The following is a 17,544-nucleotide window of genomic DNA, read 5'->3' on the forward strand; positions in this document are numbered from 1 at the left end:
TGCAGAAGTTATCATGATAAAATTTATTTTTTCTCCTCAAATATTCAGTTCTATTCCTTTCCCTGCTTGTGATGATCCAAACTATAGCCTTGAATAAGATGCAGGAAGGCACTGGACTTTTCAGAGCTAATATGGGTATTATCCAATACAGCATTCTAATGCCTACCATATACTTTGAATTATGGTCCCGCAATCCCTTGCTCATCATGCTGGTTGGGATAGATGAGAGTTGAAGACTAAAATTTTTGGACGGCATCTATTTCCATATCCTGCATATTATCATCATTGCAGCAACAGTTTACCAATTGACTTTCCCTCTGAAGGTACCAGTGCCATCACAGCAGATGGCTGTGCTTTTTAGCTGCCCCTTTGAGCAAGTATAAACTCCCTGAAGGCTCAATCTTTTAAAAGCAGCTGATTTTCTTTGGGCTTTTTTAGCCTGAGCAACTTGGCTTTTCAGGTGCAGGTTAAACCTGTCTCTCAATCCATATGTGTCTCCTAAACCACCCACTTGCCTTCGAACCAAAAGCCATGGACTACAGGGACTCTTGTCCAGAGGTGGTATTCAGCAGGTTCTGACCAGTTCTGGAGAACCAGTAGTGGAAATTTTGAGTAGTTCAGAGAACCAGCAAATACAACCTCTGACTGGCCCTGTCCCCATCTATTCTCTGTCCCCTGAGTCCCAGCTGATTGGTTGGGTCTTCTTTTGTTGCCCTGCACAGGAGAACGGAGCTGGAAAGTAGGTTAGTGGGGTGGGGAGGGAATGGGGATTTTACAGTATCCTTTTCCTGCCACACCCACCAAGCCATGCCCACAGAATCTGTAGTAAAAGAAAATTTGAATACCACCACAGCTCTTGTTCACATGCCCACATATATCTGCATACCTGTGATATACATCACGGTATGCTGCGACATAGCACCCAATTCAAGAATACTTACCAGGATAATAAGGACAGGGGAGAAAAAGAGAGAGAACAGGAGACCCAGCAAAGACAGGCAAACAGAGCAGGGCAAAGGACAAGGCCTGGAGCAGAGAGGAGACCTGGCCAGCTACCCACAGAGGAACATCAAGGGGGAAGAGTGGGAATGAGAAGAAGAAATCAGCACACGGCATCCCCTGGAGGGCAGAAAGCAGGGCAGGTTTATTACTGTATGAGTAGCACCGCTGAACAGGATACGTACTGGAGGTTGCGCGGCAAGACAGAGGTACATACCGGAGAGCGGACTGGCGCGCAGAGCGAGCAAGGCTGTTGGCGTAGGGAGCAGACAGGGTGCTGGGGTGATGCAGATCCTCTATGGACCTGCTCCAAGATTTCAGCTTCTCTAGCGCTCCATCCTCGCTATTTTCCAGACCCTCAAAATCAAACCTGGAGGGCAGACAGGGAACATACACCATACACACAGGGAAGCTTTAGGGCAAAAGCCGGCACAAAGGGGTCAAAAGCTCTGGGTTTCCCAAAAGGATGGATGTTTCTGCAAGCCACAAGTCAGCAACATGGAACATGACAAGGTGGGAATTTGATAGTCCTCTCTGTGGGTAAAATCTCAGCATACAGAAATCACTGCTGCACACAAAAATTCCCAGGGCAATTTTACAGTATGGTTACACCAGTACAGAAGCTACAATATATTCCCCACCCTGTGGGTTGAATTTGTATTAAATACAAATTCTGGCATCACCTTGTACTATTTGACCTGCAGTTCAGTTGTCCTTCATAGACTATAGTGTTTGCATTACGATACGGCTAAACGGCTCGATTTCAGGCATGTATCTTGGGAACAGCTGGTTCCATTTGTGCTGACTTCTGGATGGAGTTACTATTTTATAATAGATTTCTGTAGCAGATGAAGGAAGTTCCTTGTTAAAGGAGGAATAGTTTTCCCAATGGGATGCTTTTTGGTAAGTCATTTTTATGGTGTTCTTTAAATTTGTGAACAGTGTTAAGCTGATAGTGGCTCCTAGTCTCTTTAAAAGGTCAATTCAAAAAAAGGAACTTTGGAGTTCTAAACAACCTGGGATGAAGATATACGAAAAATCCTCTTGTCTCAGGCTATTTCTGAGTGTTAAGATCTACAAATCCTTTCTAGATTTCTACGTTTTTTCAGTCACGGCATTCCTACTTCAGTGCATTCTCATAGAGCAGCTCTGGTAAATCCTTGTATTTTGATGAAGTTCAATAACCCCCCTAAATCACATTTTTGTGGTACAATTCAAATCCAAATATAAGCTATTTTGCACAATGGTGTGTTCAATTAGAACTGCTCAATTCTTTTACGCTTCAAGAATGGAAAAGGTAAGAATGCAAGTTTCAGATACCTACATTTTTATGTTTTGGCTAGATTACTGATTTTAAAAATGAAGATACTGGACAATTGGAAGAAAAACAGTCAATCTCTGAAAAAAAAAAATTTTTTTTTGGTTGTTTAAAATAATTCACTCCAAGATCCCTGCTTCCTGAGAGTGGGATAATTTGAAAAAAGGAATGACATAAACTGCCAAGGCAGAAAGATCAAGATAAGAATTTTTGAGGATAAGGAGACAACTTCAAGAAAATTCACCTTCCAGCCAGAACTAGTTTAGGATAGAAAATAGCATCTTTGCAGATTACCTCATCCCCCACCTTTCCTGATAAAGAGATACACTACATGTACATACCTTGAGCTCCCTTGTCTGTTCAGCCCTTGGGACTTAACTAGCAAGGACATTTGGGCAAATCCAAGGTGGAAGTGTCCCAACAGAAGCAAGAACAGAGCCGGTTAGGTCTCTGGAGTGTTCCTCAAAACAATTGCCAGAAATTTTTTCCCCTCTTGTTTTGATATCCTTTGGTCTTTCTTTTCATGTTTCTGTTAGGATACCTAAACATTATTGCAAAATGGAATTCTATGGCCTTTCCAACTAATTCTTGAGGACTCTGGGGACCAATTTAGGCCATCTGTTGGAGGCTTCATGAACAGTGCGATCAAAGCAATATGCAGTTTATTATTGTAACGGCACAACATCAACCCAACCCCCTTTTAAAACCATCTTTCTGATACTCTCTTGTCTCTCAACCAAGCAGCAGACAGCAGGGAAGAAAAGATTTACATAAGTTTTGAAATTAAGCCTCAGAGCCACATATTCTTCTATATCTTCAAGCTGCCATCCCTAGTCTACGACCTCCTGTATGGATCAAGCATTAATAGAACTTCAGATCTCCTTTTTTGAAGCAACAAAAAGAAAGGCAGACAATATCTTTCACTTGCTGCATTTTCAGTTTCAGTTCAGAAAAGTGGAACATCTTAATTATAATGTGATTAATAAACTAATGAAATGCTAGACAATTAGCCAACTCTCAAGTCTTTGTACCTGTCATTTTTATTTATGTTGTTAGTCTACCAAGACATACACGCCACACAGCCAGCAATTTTTTTCACGGAAGTACCTCTAATGCAAACTACTATCTGCAAGTGCCAGTTAGGGAGACTTTCATAATGAGCAGAAAACCTGGCATGGAAAATGCTGAAAGCAACATGTAAATTCTTCTCCGTCTGGGAATCTGAATGAGATGAAGGGTCCCACATATAAAACCAGGCTTCCAAAATATCACAACCCACTCGGTATGCAAACCTCATGATGTCTTCTTATAACTGGCACTGTTAAGAATGTATATGATACCAACATGAAATATCTACATAGGTAGGGGATATTGTGAAGAAGGAAGAAGAGCCAGGGCAACTTGACAATAACACAGTTACTTACATCACTGCGCATTGAGCAAATGAGAGGTAGTCCACCAGCACATCTAGGCCTTTGTTTTCATCGTTGAGAAATTCACGCACCCACCTGCAAAAATAAATAAAATTAAAAATTGACTCCAAAATATTATTACTCCAGATATTTTCTGATGTGACTTACTGACTGTGTTCAAAGTCAAACTGTGGCACTTTTGAAAGTCTATCTTTCCAACCACCTGTTCTCAACCTAATGGGATAACAATTTCCAGGATTTCCAGCTGACAGAGGACTGTCTCTTTATATTTTCAAATAGCGTTTAAAGGTTTTATTCATCTGTCCAGTTTTGAAGCCATCTGACTCCTGGACCACTCTGGGCAGCCCACAGATAAAGAAAAAAAAATGCAACAATGATGGCCTTCTTGACATGTAAGCATAGAGCTGCCCTAGATATTAACTTGGAATCTTTCAGTGGAGTCACATCCATGCCTTTTCTTTCCTTGAATGCTGCCAGCTACCCAATATAATTTTCTCCTCTTTCTTTCTCCTCAGGGGTCTTCAGGTTCATAGGTTCACACTGCCATTTCATCCATTTGATTGTGGCAATTCAAATAATTGCAACTCTCAGGAATGAGAACCTGAGTTTATAAGCACACAGAAAATTGTAATATTTTGGCTAAAACTGATCTCATTCTCTTCCTCCTTGTTGGTTTTTCTGTTTCTATATTTTATGACCACTGTTTATGCTTGATTATGCCTAATCTTATTTTAAATTTAAAGATTTCAGGGATGGATTTTGCCTAAAAAGACAAGGCATTAATTAATTATAAATTAAATTAGACCAGCATTCCCCAACCTTTCCAGACTGTGGGGTGGGGAGACGGGATGGTTCTGTATGAGCAGCGGGCAAGTGTGTACATGTGCCACAACTCCATTTGTGCGAGTGGTGAGCATACGCACTGGCCGCTCGCATAAATGAAGCGTGTGAACATGCGTTTGCCTGCTGCTTGTACAGGTGCATGCTTGCCCACTGCTTCTGGCAGCCCACTTCTGAACAGCTCGAGGCCCCTGAATTAGAAGGATAGTTTGGGTGTTCCATACTAGCAGGCTTGTAGGCCTGCATTCCTATTGGTCCGGAAAAGCCGGGCCGTGATTGGACAGAACTAAGCGTTCTGATTGGTACTTATTTGGCTGCTGCGATTGGGTAAAACCAAGCGCGGCAAGCTCAAATGCATGTCATAGGCTGCCTAGCCGCAGCCAGCTCTATAAAAGGAGCTGCCTCGGCTGGGAGTCTTGTCTCAGTATCTGGCTTCCTAATAAAGAGCTGTTGTCACTATTTCGAGTCTCGTCTCTCCTTGGGACCCACCGCCCAGATTAAACATTGGGCATACAGAATCTTGCACAAATATCACATTCACTGCCTCCTATAAAGTGCTGAATTAGTACTTAAAGCACGGTTTCCAAAACCATGAGGTATATTGCCCTCAGAGAGGTGTTAGAGATTGAGTTCAGGGGAGGGATGAAGAACCTTTTAGTTGTGCATTGTTATAGTACAATAAATCCACATTTCCCATTATATTGTTTTCATTGTTCATTTAGGCTTTTGGATTTTTAGGGGAGGCATGAATATTAAGATTACACTAAAGGGAAGTATGATGACAAAATGTTTAGGATCCCCTAATTTAGATACATGAAAACTCATATGAATCACAACAGTCTGGGAGGGCAGCCTGTTCAATGAAGCTCAACTTGAAGATTCATGGAGTTATAACTGGAATTGTGCATGGAAAGCAAAGATGCTCCAATGGGAGGATGTCCCTTCCCAATGGGAAATTCCCTCTCAAAGACCACAGTCAAGTGAAGGCCTATCTCCAGCCTAGACATCAGACATCAACAATTCTCAAATAACCATTCAAGCTCAGCTTATTTTTAGGACTATGTCCAGTCTGGAGTTTTGGACTGATGTATATAAACTGGACAGAGTTCAGAGAAGACAGAAGAACATGATAAATTCAGAAGGAAATCAGCCACTATGGCCCACCCAATGTGTGTTCAGGGAGATTGCAGTAGCCTCTCGTTGTTGTAAACAAAATATTGTAACTAGTACAACTTTATCTTTCCATAGCAGGGAAGGGAGTGTTTGCTTAGGTTCCAAGACATCTGCTGGAGATCCCTCACCCTCCTGTAGTCTTTGATGCAAGGAGGGAAAGTGGCACGAGAAACAAATCTGACAAATCTGTAGGCAAAGAATCGAACTGTACTTGTTGGGTAGCATCAAACGAAGCTGTGAATGTGTGTGACTTTGTACATGGAGATGGGCCAACCCAGGAACAAGTACTGTGCATCATAAGAGAGAGAATGCCTGCAGCTAGTGGTTTCAGTATGTGCTGTTATTTCCTGAAGCAGCTTTGGCTGACTGCAATTTTGACCATTAATCATCCAGACCCTGAAATGGTGCCTATAGTCAGTCAGTCAGAGTCCCTCTCTCCCTCTCCCCCACCCTCTCCCTTCCTCCTTCCCTCCCTCCCTCTCTCTCTCTGTCTCTCTCCACCCGCCCATTTCCTGCCTGTCTGAACTTCAGCCTCCAACCCCAGTGTGTTTCCTGTCTGATTTCAGTGGCTGCAACTACTAATTTAGAGTCTTCAATGCATTTGTTGAAGGCTAAAGGATGTGGAGGAAGGAGCAAAGGCTCTCTAAGGCAAATCCCATCCTGTAGTCAGGTAAGGAAGAGGAATTACGAGTGGTTGTGTTTTTTTTAAAGTGTGTGCTTATATAGAGGCTTCTTTACAAATGCATCTGCTGCTGTGCCTATTTAACCACAGCTGATTGGCAAAGCACATGTTATATATATATATGGGTGTCTCAAGGATTTACGCTAAACATTTCTCAGTCTCTGACCTGGAGCGCCATTGTCAATTGCAGCAAATACCAGACTAGATCCACCATGCCTTTGACAGTGCACAGTCGTTTTATGCCTTTGTTGGAAAGAATAAATCTTCAAGAGCATGTGAGAGACAAGGCACAGATGTGAGCAAGTACCTGCATGCACCAGTATTCATTTATGTACGTGGCGCAAACTGGGCTTAGGAAAGTCCCACAGACTGCTTTTAATCAGGAAAATCAATAATAACAACATTTCAGCCCCATCTGTATTAAGAGCAGAGAAACAGGGAAATGAGATGCAGTTGCCTATAGGGAAAATATATTGTTTCTCCAGAGGTTCAAACAAGTGGCCCAAAAAGGGAGGGAGGGAGGAAGGAAGGAAGGAAAGAAGGAAAGAAGGAAAGAAAGCAGGCAGGCTTGAAAAAGTTTGGGGAGATCCTTGCTGGGTTACATTATGGCATCTCTTTTCTACTCTAAATTAATTTAGTTGTTTGTTTGTTTATTCATTCATTTGTTTGTTTGTTTGTTGAACAAAAATTATAAATTCAAACAAACAAACAAAAATCCTAACCTCCGACAGGGACAATAGGCACATCAGTGCATTTACACATGCCTCCTCTAACCTCTTAAATATGGAATGAGGTCCACAGAAGTTATTAGAATTAAAACTCTAAATATTAGTAGCTGGGACAACTAAATTAGGTAAGATATTTCAGACTTCGACAGCTCTGTTACAAAAGTCTATTTTTAAAAAATCTGAATAGACAAGCCTGATGTTTACAGGAAAGCAAAAGAAATTTTATCAAGGACATGTAGTTTATTTGTAGCACTTTAAGATTGCCTACAAGAAGCAGGTTACCCTCCAAGATTGCATACATGAGCAAGGATTGTCTTTTGTCCTTGCATGCTTCCTTCTCCCCCAGAGAATGAGAATCTGTTTCCCCTACACCCAACCCTCTCTCCCATCTCAATCATATCTTTTTAAAGTCTCTGCCAAAATTCTGCTGTGTCCAAGTCATACGCTCCAAATTATACTCTTATCATGGTTGTTCCCTTTTTAAAAAAAAAATCAAAGCTAAGCATTCTACACCAAATTATTCCTGATTCCACTTCCAGAAATGTTGAGTTCTGTGGCTAATTGCCTATTGCAAATATATGCTTTTGGTAATTATTGGCAGTGGCAAAAAGTACAGTAATAGCTGGGAATGATGGAAATTGTAGTCAACAATATCATGATGGCACTACCAGAGGTGGTATTCAGCAGGTTCTGACCAATTCTGGAGAACCGGTAGCAGAAATTTTGAGTAGTTTGGAGAACCAGCAAATATCTCCTCTGACTGACCCCGCCCCCATCTATTCTCCGCCTCCTGAGTCCCAGCTGATCAGATGGGTCCTGCTTTATTGCCCTGCACAGGAGAATGGAGCTGAAAAGCAGATTAGTGGGGTGGGGAAGGAATGGGATTTTCCAGTAACCTTCCCCTGCCACACCCACCAAGCCACACCATGCCCACCAAGCCACACCCACAGAACCGGTAGTAAAATTTTTTGAATCCCACCACTGATGACATGGCATTTGTTCTACATTGGTAATCCTCACTGACAACTTCACCACCGCAATGAAACCAGGTTTTCATTGACATACACGTTCAATTCTGTTTTTGTAGACTAAGACCAGAAAATGTTGGGAAATTATTATGGGTGGATTCCAATTTAGTTTGTACCCAGTTCATTCCAAGTTACTTCCTTTACTGAGATGTGAGAAAGTGCCCAGCTTTCAGCTCAATCAGCAGATTATATAAACATATAAAAAGCTCAGCAAATATCAAAATAGGTACCTGGCCAGGGAAAAGAGAGAGATGAACCACAGGCAAGAATTCCTATTATCTATACATCTATCTGTATCTACCAAAAGCCAACTTTCAAAACTACTAGAAACTGCACTGTAGGTGCAGCATGGACAATGGACAATCCCAAAGGGAATGACCTTTGGCTATTCCAGCCTTAACTCTCTTATGTACATAAAAGCATGAAATTAGAGATGGAAAGAAGACACTGAATAATCCCTCCTTTATTCTGCACCATAAAGGAAGCAACTGGAAGCAACTGGTAGGTGGGAAGGAAATATCCAACAGAAAAACTGAAGCTTATTGACTGTTGATCTGCTCAGCCAACATAAATTTCTGAGTTTTGCCTTGCAGAAGAGATGCTAGCCCAGTAATTCGTGTCTTCTCATTATAATGTTTAGTTCTTAGTAAAACAGTTGTCCCATAAATAGTTTACGTGACTCACTATTATGAAGCAGAAAAAAATTACCTGTATTGATTTTCAGTAAAATCTGCACATATAATTTTTTCTCATTCTTTTTAAGGTAACCAAAGCATGAAATATTGTTCCAAGAAATAATTATACAACACTTTGCCATTTTTCATGCCACATAGAAAAAAATAATTATTTTTGTCATCACAATAGAACATGGATCTTCAGTGTTGCTAATAATAATAACTGAAACCTGACATTTATAATATCTTTCCCAATTGCTGAAATAGTTCATATCTACTATGAGAATAGAGGAAAGACTGCTTGCTTCAAGGTGGTTTAGTAAACTCTTAAAAAAATCACTTTACATTTTCAGCAGTCTCGATACATTCTTTCACCTTGATCAGTGCTATGACTAGCCGAAGGAAGAGAATACCATTTGATGCCAGGAAATTATTTGTTAGTAACATTATGGTGCTTTGGGGGAGAAAACTGTGCTGTTTTTCCTGTTTTTTTTCTAATAAATAATAGCATACCTAGCTATCCAGGACAAACAGTTCTAGTAGAAGAATCCAAACCAGATTTTCAAATGGTCTGATTGATACAACACTTTCAATTTTCAGTGTTTTTATTATAGACTGCACGGCAAATTTTCCATCCCATTAAATAAAATTAGTAGCTTTTAAATAGAATTGGTATGCTGCTTAAAGAGGCAGTTGGAGTGAAGTAAAGGGATTAATGTCCTGGTTTAAGATCAGAAAATTCCAAAATCACCTTCCCATTTTGTCTGAATGACTTTGGGCAGGTTATTGTCTTTCAGGCCCAATTCTATCTTTCAGAGTTGAGCTGAGGATAACATGGCTGAATCATACCTCTAGTAGTTTCTAGGCCATGAAAAAGGATGTGCTTATTTTTCAGGGGCTTCTAATGTTCTTTTTCCCTCCCTCTCTCTCTCTCTCTCTCTCTCTCACACACACACACACACACGCACACACACGTGAACTATATATCTGGATTTCCCGATTTTAGTCCTTTGCATCCACAATTCACTGTCTACTGTAATTCAGCTTATGGGATGGGGTGGGGAATGTCCTTAATTCTGAACTCTATGCTCTGAAGAACAACTAAGTATTGCGTTAGTGAAGAATTCTGGATTAAAAAGACTGAATATTTTTTTTCTGACACTGTATGCACTATGTTTCTCTTTAGAAAGTCATACATGTACCTTATTCCACCATATGTAAAATATTTTATTGTGCCTCACGCTCCTGGTGTTTGGCCTTTTCTTGTCCCTTTCAAATTCCTGAATCTCACACCTCATGTTATTGTTTGTTCAGACCTCACCAAAGGATACTGCTGACTAAGCATCACCCTTGGTGTCAGTTCCAGCCGACCTGAGGAATTCCCACCCAACCAGGCCCAGAAGCCAAGGACAGGAACAGTTCAGCTTCCTGCTCTTGTTGGTGTTTCTCTTCCAGCTGGAATCATGACAGGTGGGAGATAGGAACACATTTCTCAATTCTTCCAGGCTTCCAAATCTTTTAGATATGATACAAATCCCTTTGCTAGGGTGTAGAAATCTAGACGTGAAATTTAGGGAGTAAGGAAGGCAGGGGATTAAATGTTTTCTTGTACAAAACCTTTGAGTGGGAAATGGCTCCTATCTTAAATCCAATTTCTTGTCAGACTGAAGGGCTGCATAGAAAGAGTTCAAGTCAGAAAAGACCCAGATCAATTTTCTTCCTTTGACCAATCACCTTCTGGCCAGGTTCTCACAACATGCTAAACCCTAAACTAAAATTAACATAACAGAATTGTTGTGTTCACATAGAATGTTATGCCTACTCCACACAAATAATCCTTTTTATAGCTTAATGCAAATTCACACAATATATTTATAAGAAATGCTGGTCCATAATCTTTATAGTTTAATCAGATACGATGTGCAAAACCCACAACTATATGATCCCTGGATAGACCTCCCTGGATAGTTTTGGTTTGACTACTAAGGATCAACCATTTACTGCTATTCTGTATTGGTTTAAAGGCCAGCCTGATTATATAAAAATGGTGTGAATCACAGCATGAATTCATGCAATCCAGCAACCAGAGAGAAAACACCCCAGCCCTGTGAGAGAACAAACACCATCAAATTCAATATCTGTTCAAGTGGCACTTTCTAAGACTTCAACATGACACATGCTACAATTGTTCAACAGCTTGTTTACCAATAACTTACCCAATGTGATTGGTCCTTAAAGAGATCTCCAGCTCCCTCAGCACTTTGGTGGATTCCTGCACCCTCCGACGGAACTTCTGTAAGCATAAATAACTCCTTGTTCTAACAGTATACAGCACAATCATTTTTTTACACAAATGAACCAAGATGCAGGGACAGGATTGTCCATCAGGTTAAGTGTACTGGCATTTCCTTTTCTATCACTCTTCATATCCTTTAACTTCCTTTTTGTTCATAAAAATAATAAGTTTACCATTAGTTATAGATAATCATCAACAAGGTGGGTATTTCCATAGGTCAGAAGGACCTGGGCTTAATTCAATGGTCACTGTATCTTTTTTGCTGAGTACAAATAAAATATCTCTCCTGTAAAGCAAGGCCTGAACTGCAGAGGTCCAGAGGTGGTTTTGAGGAGTATGAAGACTGTGTGTAGAAGTGACCATAGAATCCACTTTGTGCATTCAGCGCTGCCACATTGCTGCCTGCCCAGTGAATTAGTACATAGATCACCAAAACTTGTGGGGCTGTAAAGTATATTTATTTTTCACAATTACAACTGTGGTATCTTCCACTCCAATGACTTATCCTAGGGGTGTCAAACTCAGGTCATCATGGCAGCATCATGTGACATATTGGAACTTTCCCCCCCTTTGCTAAACCAGGCCTGGGTGTGGCCAACACATGACGCATCTGGCCCGACGGCTGGGAGTTTGACAGCCCTGACTTACCTCTTACACAGGTAATCCTTAACTTACAACCACAATTGGGATCAGAATGTCCATGGCTAAGCAAGATGGTTGTTAAATAAGTCACCCTTGATTTTAAGGCCTTTTTTGCCACAGTTGTTAAATGAATCAGTGCAGTTGTTAAATGAATCAGACAGTCATTAAGCTAATCCATTTCTCCCCCATTGATTTAGCTAACTGGAAGTTGGCTAGCAAGCTCACAAAAGGTGATCACCTGACCTTGAGACGCTGCAACTGTTGAAAAAGTACATGCTGGTAGCAAGAGCCAGAACTGACTGTGTGACTGTAGGGATGCTGTTACAGCCATAAGTTCATAGGCTGGTCATTGCTTTTGTAATGTAATTTTGAATAACCACTAAACAAACGGTTGTTATATTGAGAACTACTTGCACTTCATTGGTTTTAATTTGATAGCAGATAATGCTCTGTTTGGGCCAATCTTTGGTATACTCAGGGGTGGGTTTCAATTTTTTCCCCTATCGATTAGGAGAGAGCGCTTTGAGCACACACATGCACTTGCCAAACACATGCTTTGCGCGCAAGGCTCAAAGACCGCCCTCTGTATCAATGCTGGTGAGCTGTGCTGTTTTTTAGCTCAGCTGAGGTGCGGCAATCCGCTCAGCCACGCTAATCAGCTGAGCTAAACAACAAGGGGAATATAGGAGAGGTAAGAGTAGGGGCGGGGGGCAGCCAGCCAGAGGTGGTATTTGCCGGTTTTCTGAACCAGTCAAAATTTCTGCTAGTGGTATGCCAGAACCAGTCCAAACCAGCTGAATACCACCTCTGGGTATAGAAGTCCCAAAGGTGCTTTTTCAGGAGGCAACCGGACTTTCTTGTTTTTTCTTTGAAGATGTTTTACTTCTCATCCAAGAAGCTTCTTCAGCTCTGATATGATAGTAAGGAGTGGAAGGATCCTTCAAAGACTCTCTAAAGCTTCAAGTGCTTCAACAACCCTTTAAAACGATGCAAATTACCAGCTGTCTTGCAAGGAATATAAATCCTTTCATTCCCCAGCATCAGGTCAGAGCTGAAGAAGCTTCTTGGATGAAAAGCAAAACGTCCTCAAAGAAAAAAACAAGAAAGTCCAGTTGCCTCCTAAAAAGGCACCTTTGGGAAAACCATTACTTGGATGACTGAGAATCTCTAAGACCTTTGTTATATTATATAATTTGGTATACCAAAAAAATGCTTTGGTATACTATGGGGGAGGAGAAGGGGAGAGCTGTTTCTTTGGTCATCATTCTCCAAACACTGGAAACCATTTTAGATTTAGAGTAACTTCATTGTCATATGAAATCTACACCAATCGGCATACATTAAAATAAAATTTCACTGCATATAGTTCTCAAAGGGTCGCCACCAGGGGTGGGATTCAAATTTTCTAACAACCGGTTCTGTGGGCGTGGCGTAGTTGGTGGGCATGGCTTGGTGGTCATGTTATTGGCTGGGCGTGGCCAACTCAACATCATCACATTGAGGCACGCATCTCCTCACCTGGCCTCTCATGACTGTCGTAAGTGTGAAAAATGGTCATAAGTCAGTTTTGTCAGTGCCATTGAATGGTCACTCACACAAGCAAAGTACCAGCAAAGGAGCGGAAAAAAACTCCGGAGAAGTTCCTGAGACAGGAAGTCTAGTCCTGCCAAGAACATAATAAGGGCTAACAGAGAGGCAGTTTCTGTAAGTAACACCAGAATGTTTCCTTCCTGCCTTCCTTACAGGATTAGGCCAGTAATTTATTTTAACAACCGGTTCTCTGAACTGCTTCAAATGTTAACAACTGGTTCTAGCGAATAGGTGTGAACTGGTAGAATCCCACCCTGGGTCGCCACTTACAATATACACTACATAAACATGATGAAAAAAATTATGCATATACCCACATATATGATACAGGGAAACCATGCAATCTAGTATACACCCCAAAAACGAATCTTGCGAGTTTATAAGATGCATTAAAGGAGTCTTTAAGGCTTACCTTTCGGGTAACACCCGGATCGAGGAAGCTCTTCAATTTCTGTATATATGTATGGGGTGGATTTTTCACTTGAAACCTTTCCTGTTGGGTAGTGAAAAAGAAATGGAGGAAAGAGATAGAGGGAATTATTGTGTATGCAAGAAATATTTGAGAGCACTAGAAAGCTACATTGTGGATTTATTAATTCTACAACTCTTCCCCTCAGCATAAAAAGGAGCTGTCACTTGCATTGAAAGCATGCCAACCAGGGACTGAATTTAGGTACCTACTAATCCAAATAGCAGATGCTTCTTTATGTCTGCTTCCCTAATAAACGTGAAAGGAAAGCCATTTTCATTTTGTGCTCCGCACAGATACTTTCTGCTCTGGCTCCTCAATAGCCCTGTTCTTGTGCTCACATGTTAGAAAAGTCCCTATAACTTCCAGATTGTAAGACTAGGCACAATTGCTCTGTTGAAGAGTTTTACTTCTAAGCGCACAGGAATATAGGATCAGGTTATAAATAATCCAACTGAAGACCATTTTCTTAGCAAAGTGCCTGCCTACTCACAGACCTGCGAAAAGAATATTCTGAATCCATGAACATTGTTTCAAATAAATTGATGGAGTTTGGGCATTTAAGCTGTGGCTCCTACTTCAAGATCAAATGCCTTTTTGTATGAGATTGGTGATTGTAATTAATGTCCTATATTTGGCTTTGATCAAATATAGTATCAGTCTGATCCAGCAGCCTCCTCTAATTTTATGTAGTGTCCATTTACATGCATATGTTTGGGTGTAGCAGTTTTTTACAGGATTTGGTTTCCTCCCCAGATAGTTTCTCCTGGTAGTTCATCTCATAAAAAGCAATTTTCCTTTAAAATAACCCAAACATCTCAGGGACTTTGTGCCCCTGTACTGCTCTTGAAAAAAGTTTCTGGGCTGAAGCACACAATCACTTTTCTTGGCCAAACTCCCCCAGTCTGAGAGCAGCACTGATGAGTTGCAATTGTTTTACACTTAAATCCTAAATTATTCCAGGTTTGATACAGCTTTCAGCAAAAGGCCCTCTAATTAGCCATGATCTATATTGGCACCATCCTATTTATTTGGCAGTTGGGTCCAGGAAAATGCTAAGATAAATCATTGTAGGGTTTTTTTTGTTGTTGTTTGGTTTAGATGGGGCTTTTTTAGGGAAATAGGGGAAGAATTAGCAATGAAATTTGTCTGGGCTCAAACAGTATTTTAGGGATACTCCATGAAAAAGTCAGGCCTCTTGCACATTTTAAGTGTTGTTCTCTACAAAATGTTCTTTAAACATTTTTCTGGGAACCCCCTCCCAGTTTTAAATATAGTAAATATTTATTGAGATTTACCAAATTAAACACTGACATTGATACAGTCACTACACCTCTCACAATCATTTGAGGGGACTTTACTATTGGTATATTCCATTTCTCATAACATAAGCTGGCAAATAATTTGATTTGCAGGCCCTTGAGAAGGTCTTGGAAGGACTTTCAGGATCCTTAGACTACACTTTGAAAAACTCTGCTCTAAAGAATATCAAATTGACCAAAAATGTCCAGAAAATAAAAAGCACCAAAGCATTTTTTTTCTTCAGTTTGTAACCGAGCTTTACCTAGATCAAATGTAGAAATTTCCCATTACTTACAGGGATAACAGGGACTATTCCTAGATGCCAAAGACTTCATGTACAAAAAGAGCCTTCAGATAAGGAGATGTTGTCTGCTCTTTTAAAGGAAATCAAAGCCCTTAGATCAAGGGGACCCCATGTTATTTCTGGCAATAGTCCTCTTGACTGAGTCATAAGCTGATGTACCCTGACATGTTATGTCTCTTTCATGTTGGCAGTCTCTCTCTCTCTCTCTCTCTCTCTCTCTCTCTCTCCCACTCCCTCCCTCTCGCTCTCTCCCTCTCCATTTTAGCTCCTACAGCCTTCTTACCTGGTCACAGATTAGATCCCATTTCTTCTCATTGTCATATTGCCTCAGAAGACGGGCCTTGTCAGGAGGGAGATTCATAGAGCTCTGTGGAAAGAAGCAGAGGGACAGGTAGTGGAGAGGCACATACCAGACTGCCTTCTGCATCCTGCAATGCATCTTCAGAACTGGGTGTGTTGTAGAATATGCACTATATTGTTTATATTCTGCAATGGCTGCTGGGCAGAAGGCAGGGTTTATTTTATTATTATTTGTACCCTTCCTTTATTTAATTTTTCAGAATAACTCAAGGTGATCAACATATCCAACATACCGTCCTCCTCCTATTTTCCCCACAACAATAACCCTGTAAGGTAGTTTGAGTTGAGAGTCAATGACTGGCCCAAAGTCACCCAGTCATGGTCAAGGTGTGACTTGAACTCATCACCTCCTGCCCTCCAGCCTGGTGCCCCAACCACTAGATCAAACTGGCTCTTTTTAAACAAAATATCATTCATTCATTTTCATTTATTCATTCATTCAAACCATTTTTATAACTTGAAACAAATTCTGGATGGCTCTCAGGCAATAATTAAAGCAACTTCAATAATAAAACAAAGTAATACATTTATCTATTAAAACCAACAACATTAAAAACCTAGCACCAAAATTAAGCTTCCACATGCATATCTCATAAAATCCTCTCAACCACTTCACTCTATCCCAGTACTTGGGAGGGGGAGCTTGATTTTAAGTGCTTTTTGGAAGGCTAAAGAGGGCAGAGGCCTGCCAAACTGCAAGAAGGGCATTCCATAGGGGCAAGAACTACCATAGAAACAGGCATGGTTCCTAGATCCTATAAGATGTCAATGTTTAAGAGAAGGTACTAGGAGCACATGGGTTGGCAAACTTTCAGGACCCATGAGGACTGGATAGCAGAAGAATGTACTGGCTTGTCGAGAGTCCAGAATTTAATCAAAACCACAGAGCATCCAGGACACTGAAGCTAACAGCCTTCAGCATCTTTGTGCAAGGACCAGCCTTTTGTTACAAGGTACAATTTTTATGGTGCCATCCTGAGCATCTCCATTAGGAAGCCAAGCACACTGTGTTTTGTGGGATGTCCCGGGTGACTGCAGGTAGGGCTGTAGTTCAAACATTTCATTTTGTGCAATTTTGGGGAAAGGGTATGTTTAAACACTTGTAAAACGTGGGACAAACCTGTCTCCACCCTCCCCCTCAAAATTAATTTCTCTTGTATGTCCCTAACCATTTTTTTTTCTGACCCTTGCTCCTACCCTCCAACAAAGGGAGATTCGAATAGAATAGAATAGAATAGAATAGAATAGAATAGAATAGAATAGAATAGAATAGAATAGAATAGAATAGAATTCTTTATTGGCCAAGTGTGGTTGGACACACAAGGAATTTGTCTTGGTGCAAATGCTCTCTGTACATAAAAGGATACATTCGTCAAGAGTCAGGAATCATAAGGTACAACACTTAACGATAGTCATAGGGTACAATAAGCAATCAAATCATACTAGGAAATGGTCAATAATCCCTGGGGGAGGGTTTTGGTAGGAGAGGCAGCTTGGTTAACGAACTGTTTTCCCAGGAAGCTTTGCTAGTTCTCTTTTTTATTTATTTACATTTATTTATCACTGCTCTAGCTCACTCCATTGGTGAACAATTCTGAATATATACTTATCTAACATGCATAAATCTGTAAATTCCTCAGCATCTGATGATGAATTCTTTATTATCCCCATGAGGTTTCCATAAACAAATTATCTCCTCTTGAATT

General features: G+C 40.7%; 1 protein-coding gene and 1 long non-coding RNA gene across 4 annotated transcripts in view; one reads left to right on the forward strand and one right to left on the reverse strand.

Moving 5' to 3' along the window:
• Positions 1-17,544, reverse strand: part of FMNL3 (formin like 3) — a 95,156-nt gene that overhangs the window by 36,611 nt on the left and 41,001 nt on the right. For 2 of the 3 annotated variants that reach the window (XM_087925274.1, XM_087925275.1), the window contains exons 2-6: positions 15,762-15,845; positions 13,816-13,896; positions 11,092-11,168; positions 3,742-3,825; positions 1,217-1,369 (exon numbers count right to left, since the gene is read on the reverse strand). In XM_087925274.1, the coding sequence (XP_087781400.1) occupies positions 1,217-1,369; positions 3,742-3,825; positions 11,092-11,168; positions 13,816-13,896; positions 15,762-15,845 (479 nt within the window). The remainder of the gene's footprint in view (positions 1-1,216; positions 1,370-3,741; positions 3,826-11,091; positions 11,169-13,815; positions 13,897-15,761; positions 15,846-17,544) is intronic. The other variant, XM_087925276.1, reaches the window with a different exon arrangement.
• On the forward strand, positions 6,306-15,929 carry LOC148127081 (uncharacterized). Its single transcript, XR_015741910.1, has 4 exons — positions 6,306-6,433; positions 10,190-10,345; positions 10,900-11,170; positions 15,744-15,929. It is a non-coding gene; the product is annotated as an uncharacterized LOC148127081 (long non-coding RNA).

The sequence above is a fragment of the Pseudonaja textilis genome, chromosome 2 (assembly GCF_049901715.1).
Source record: "Pseudonaja textilis isolate UNSWEBS1 chromosome 2, rPseTex1.2, whole genome shotgun sequence".
Taxonomy (NCBI): domain Eukaryota; kingdom Metazoa; phylum Chordata; class Lepidosauria; order Squamata; family Elapidae; genus Pseudonaja; species Pseudonaja textilis.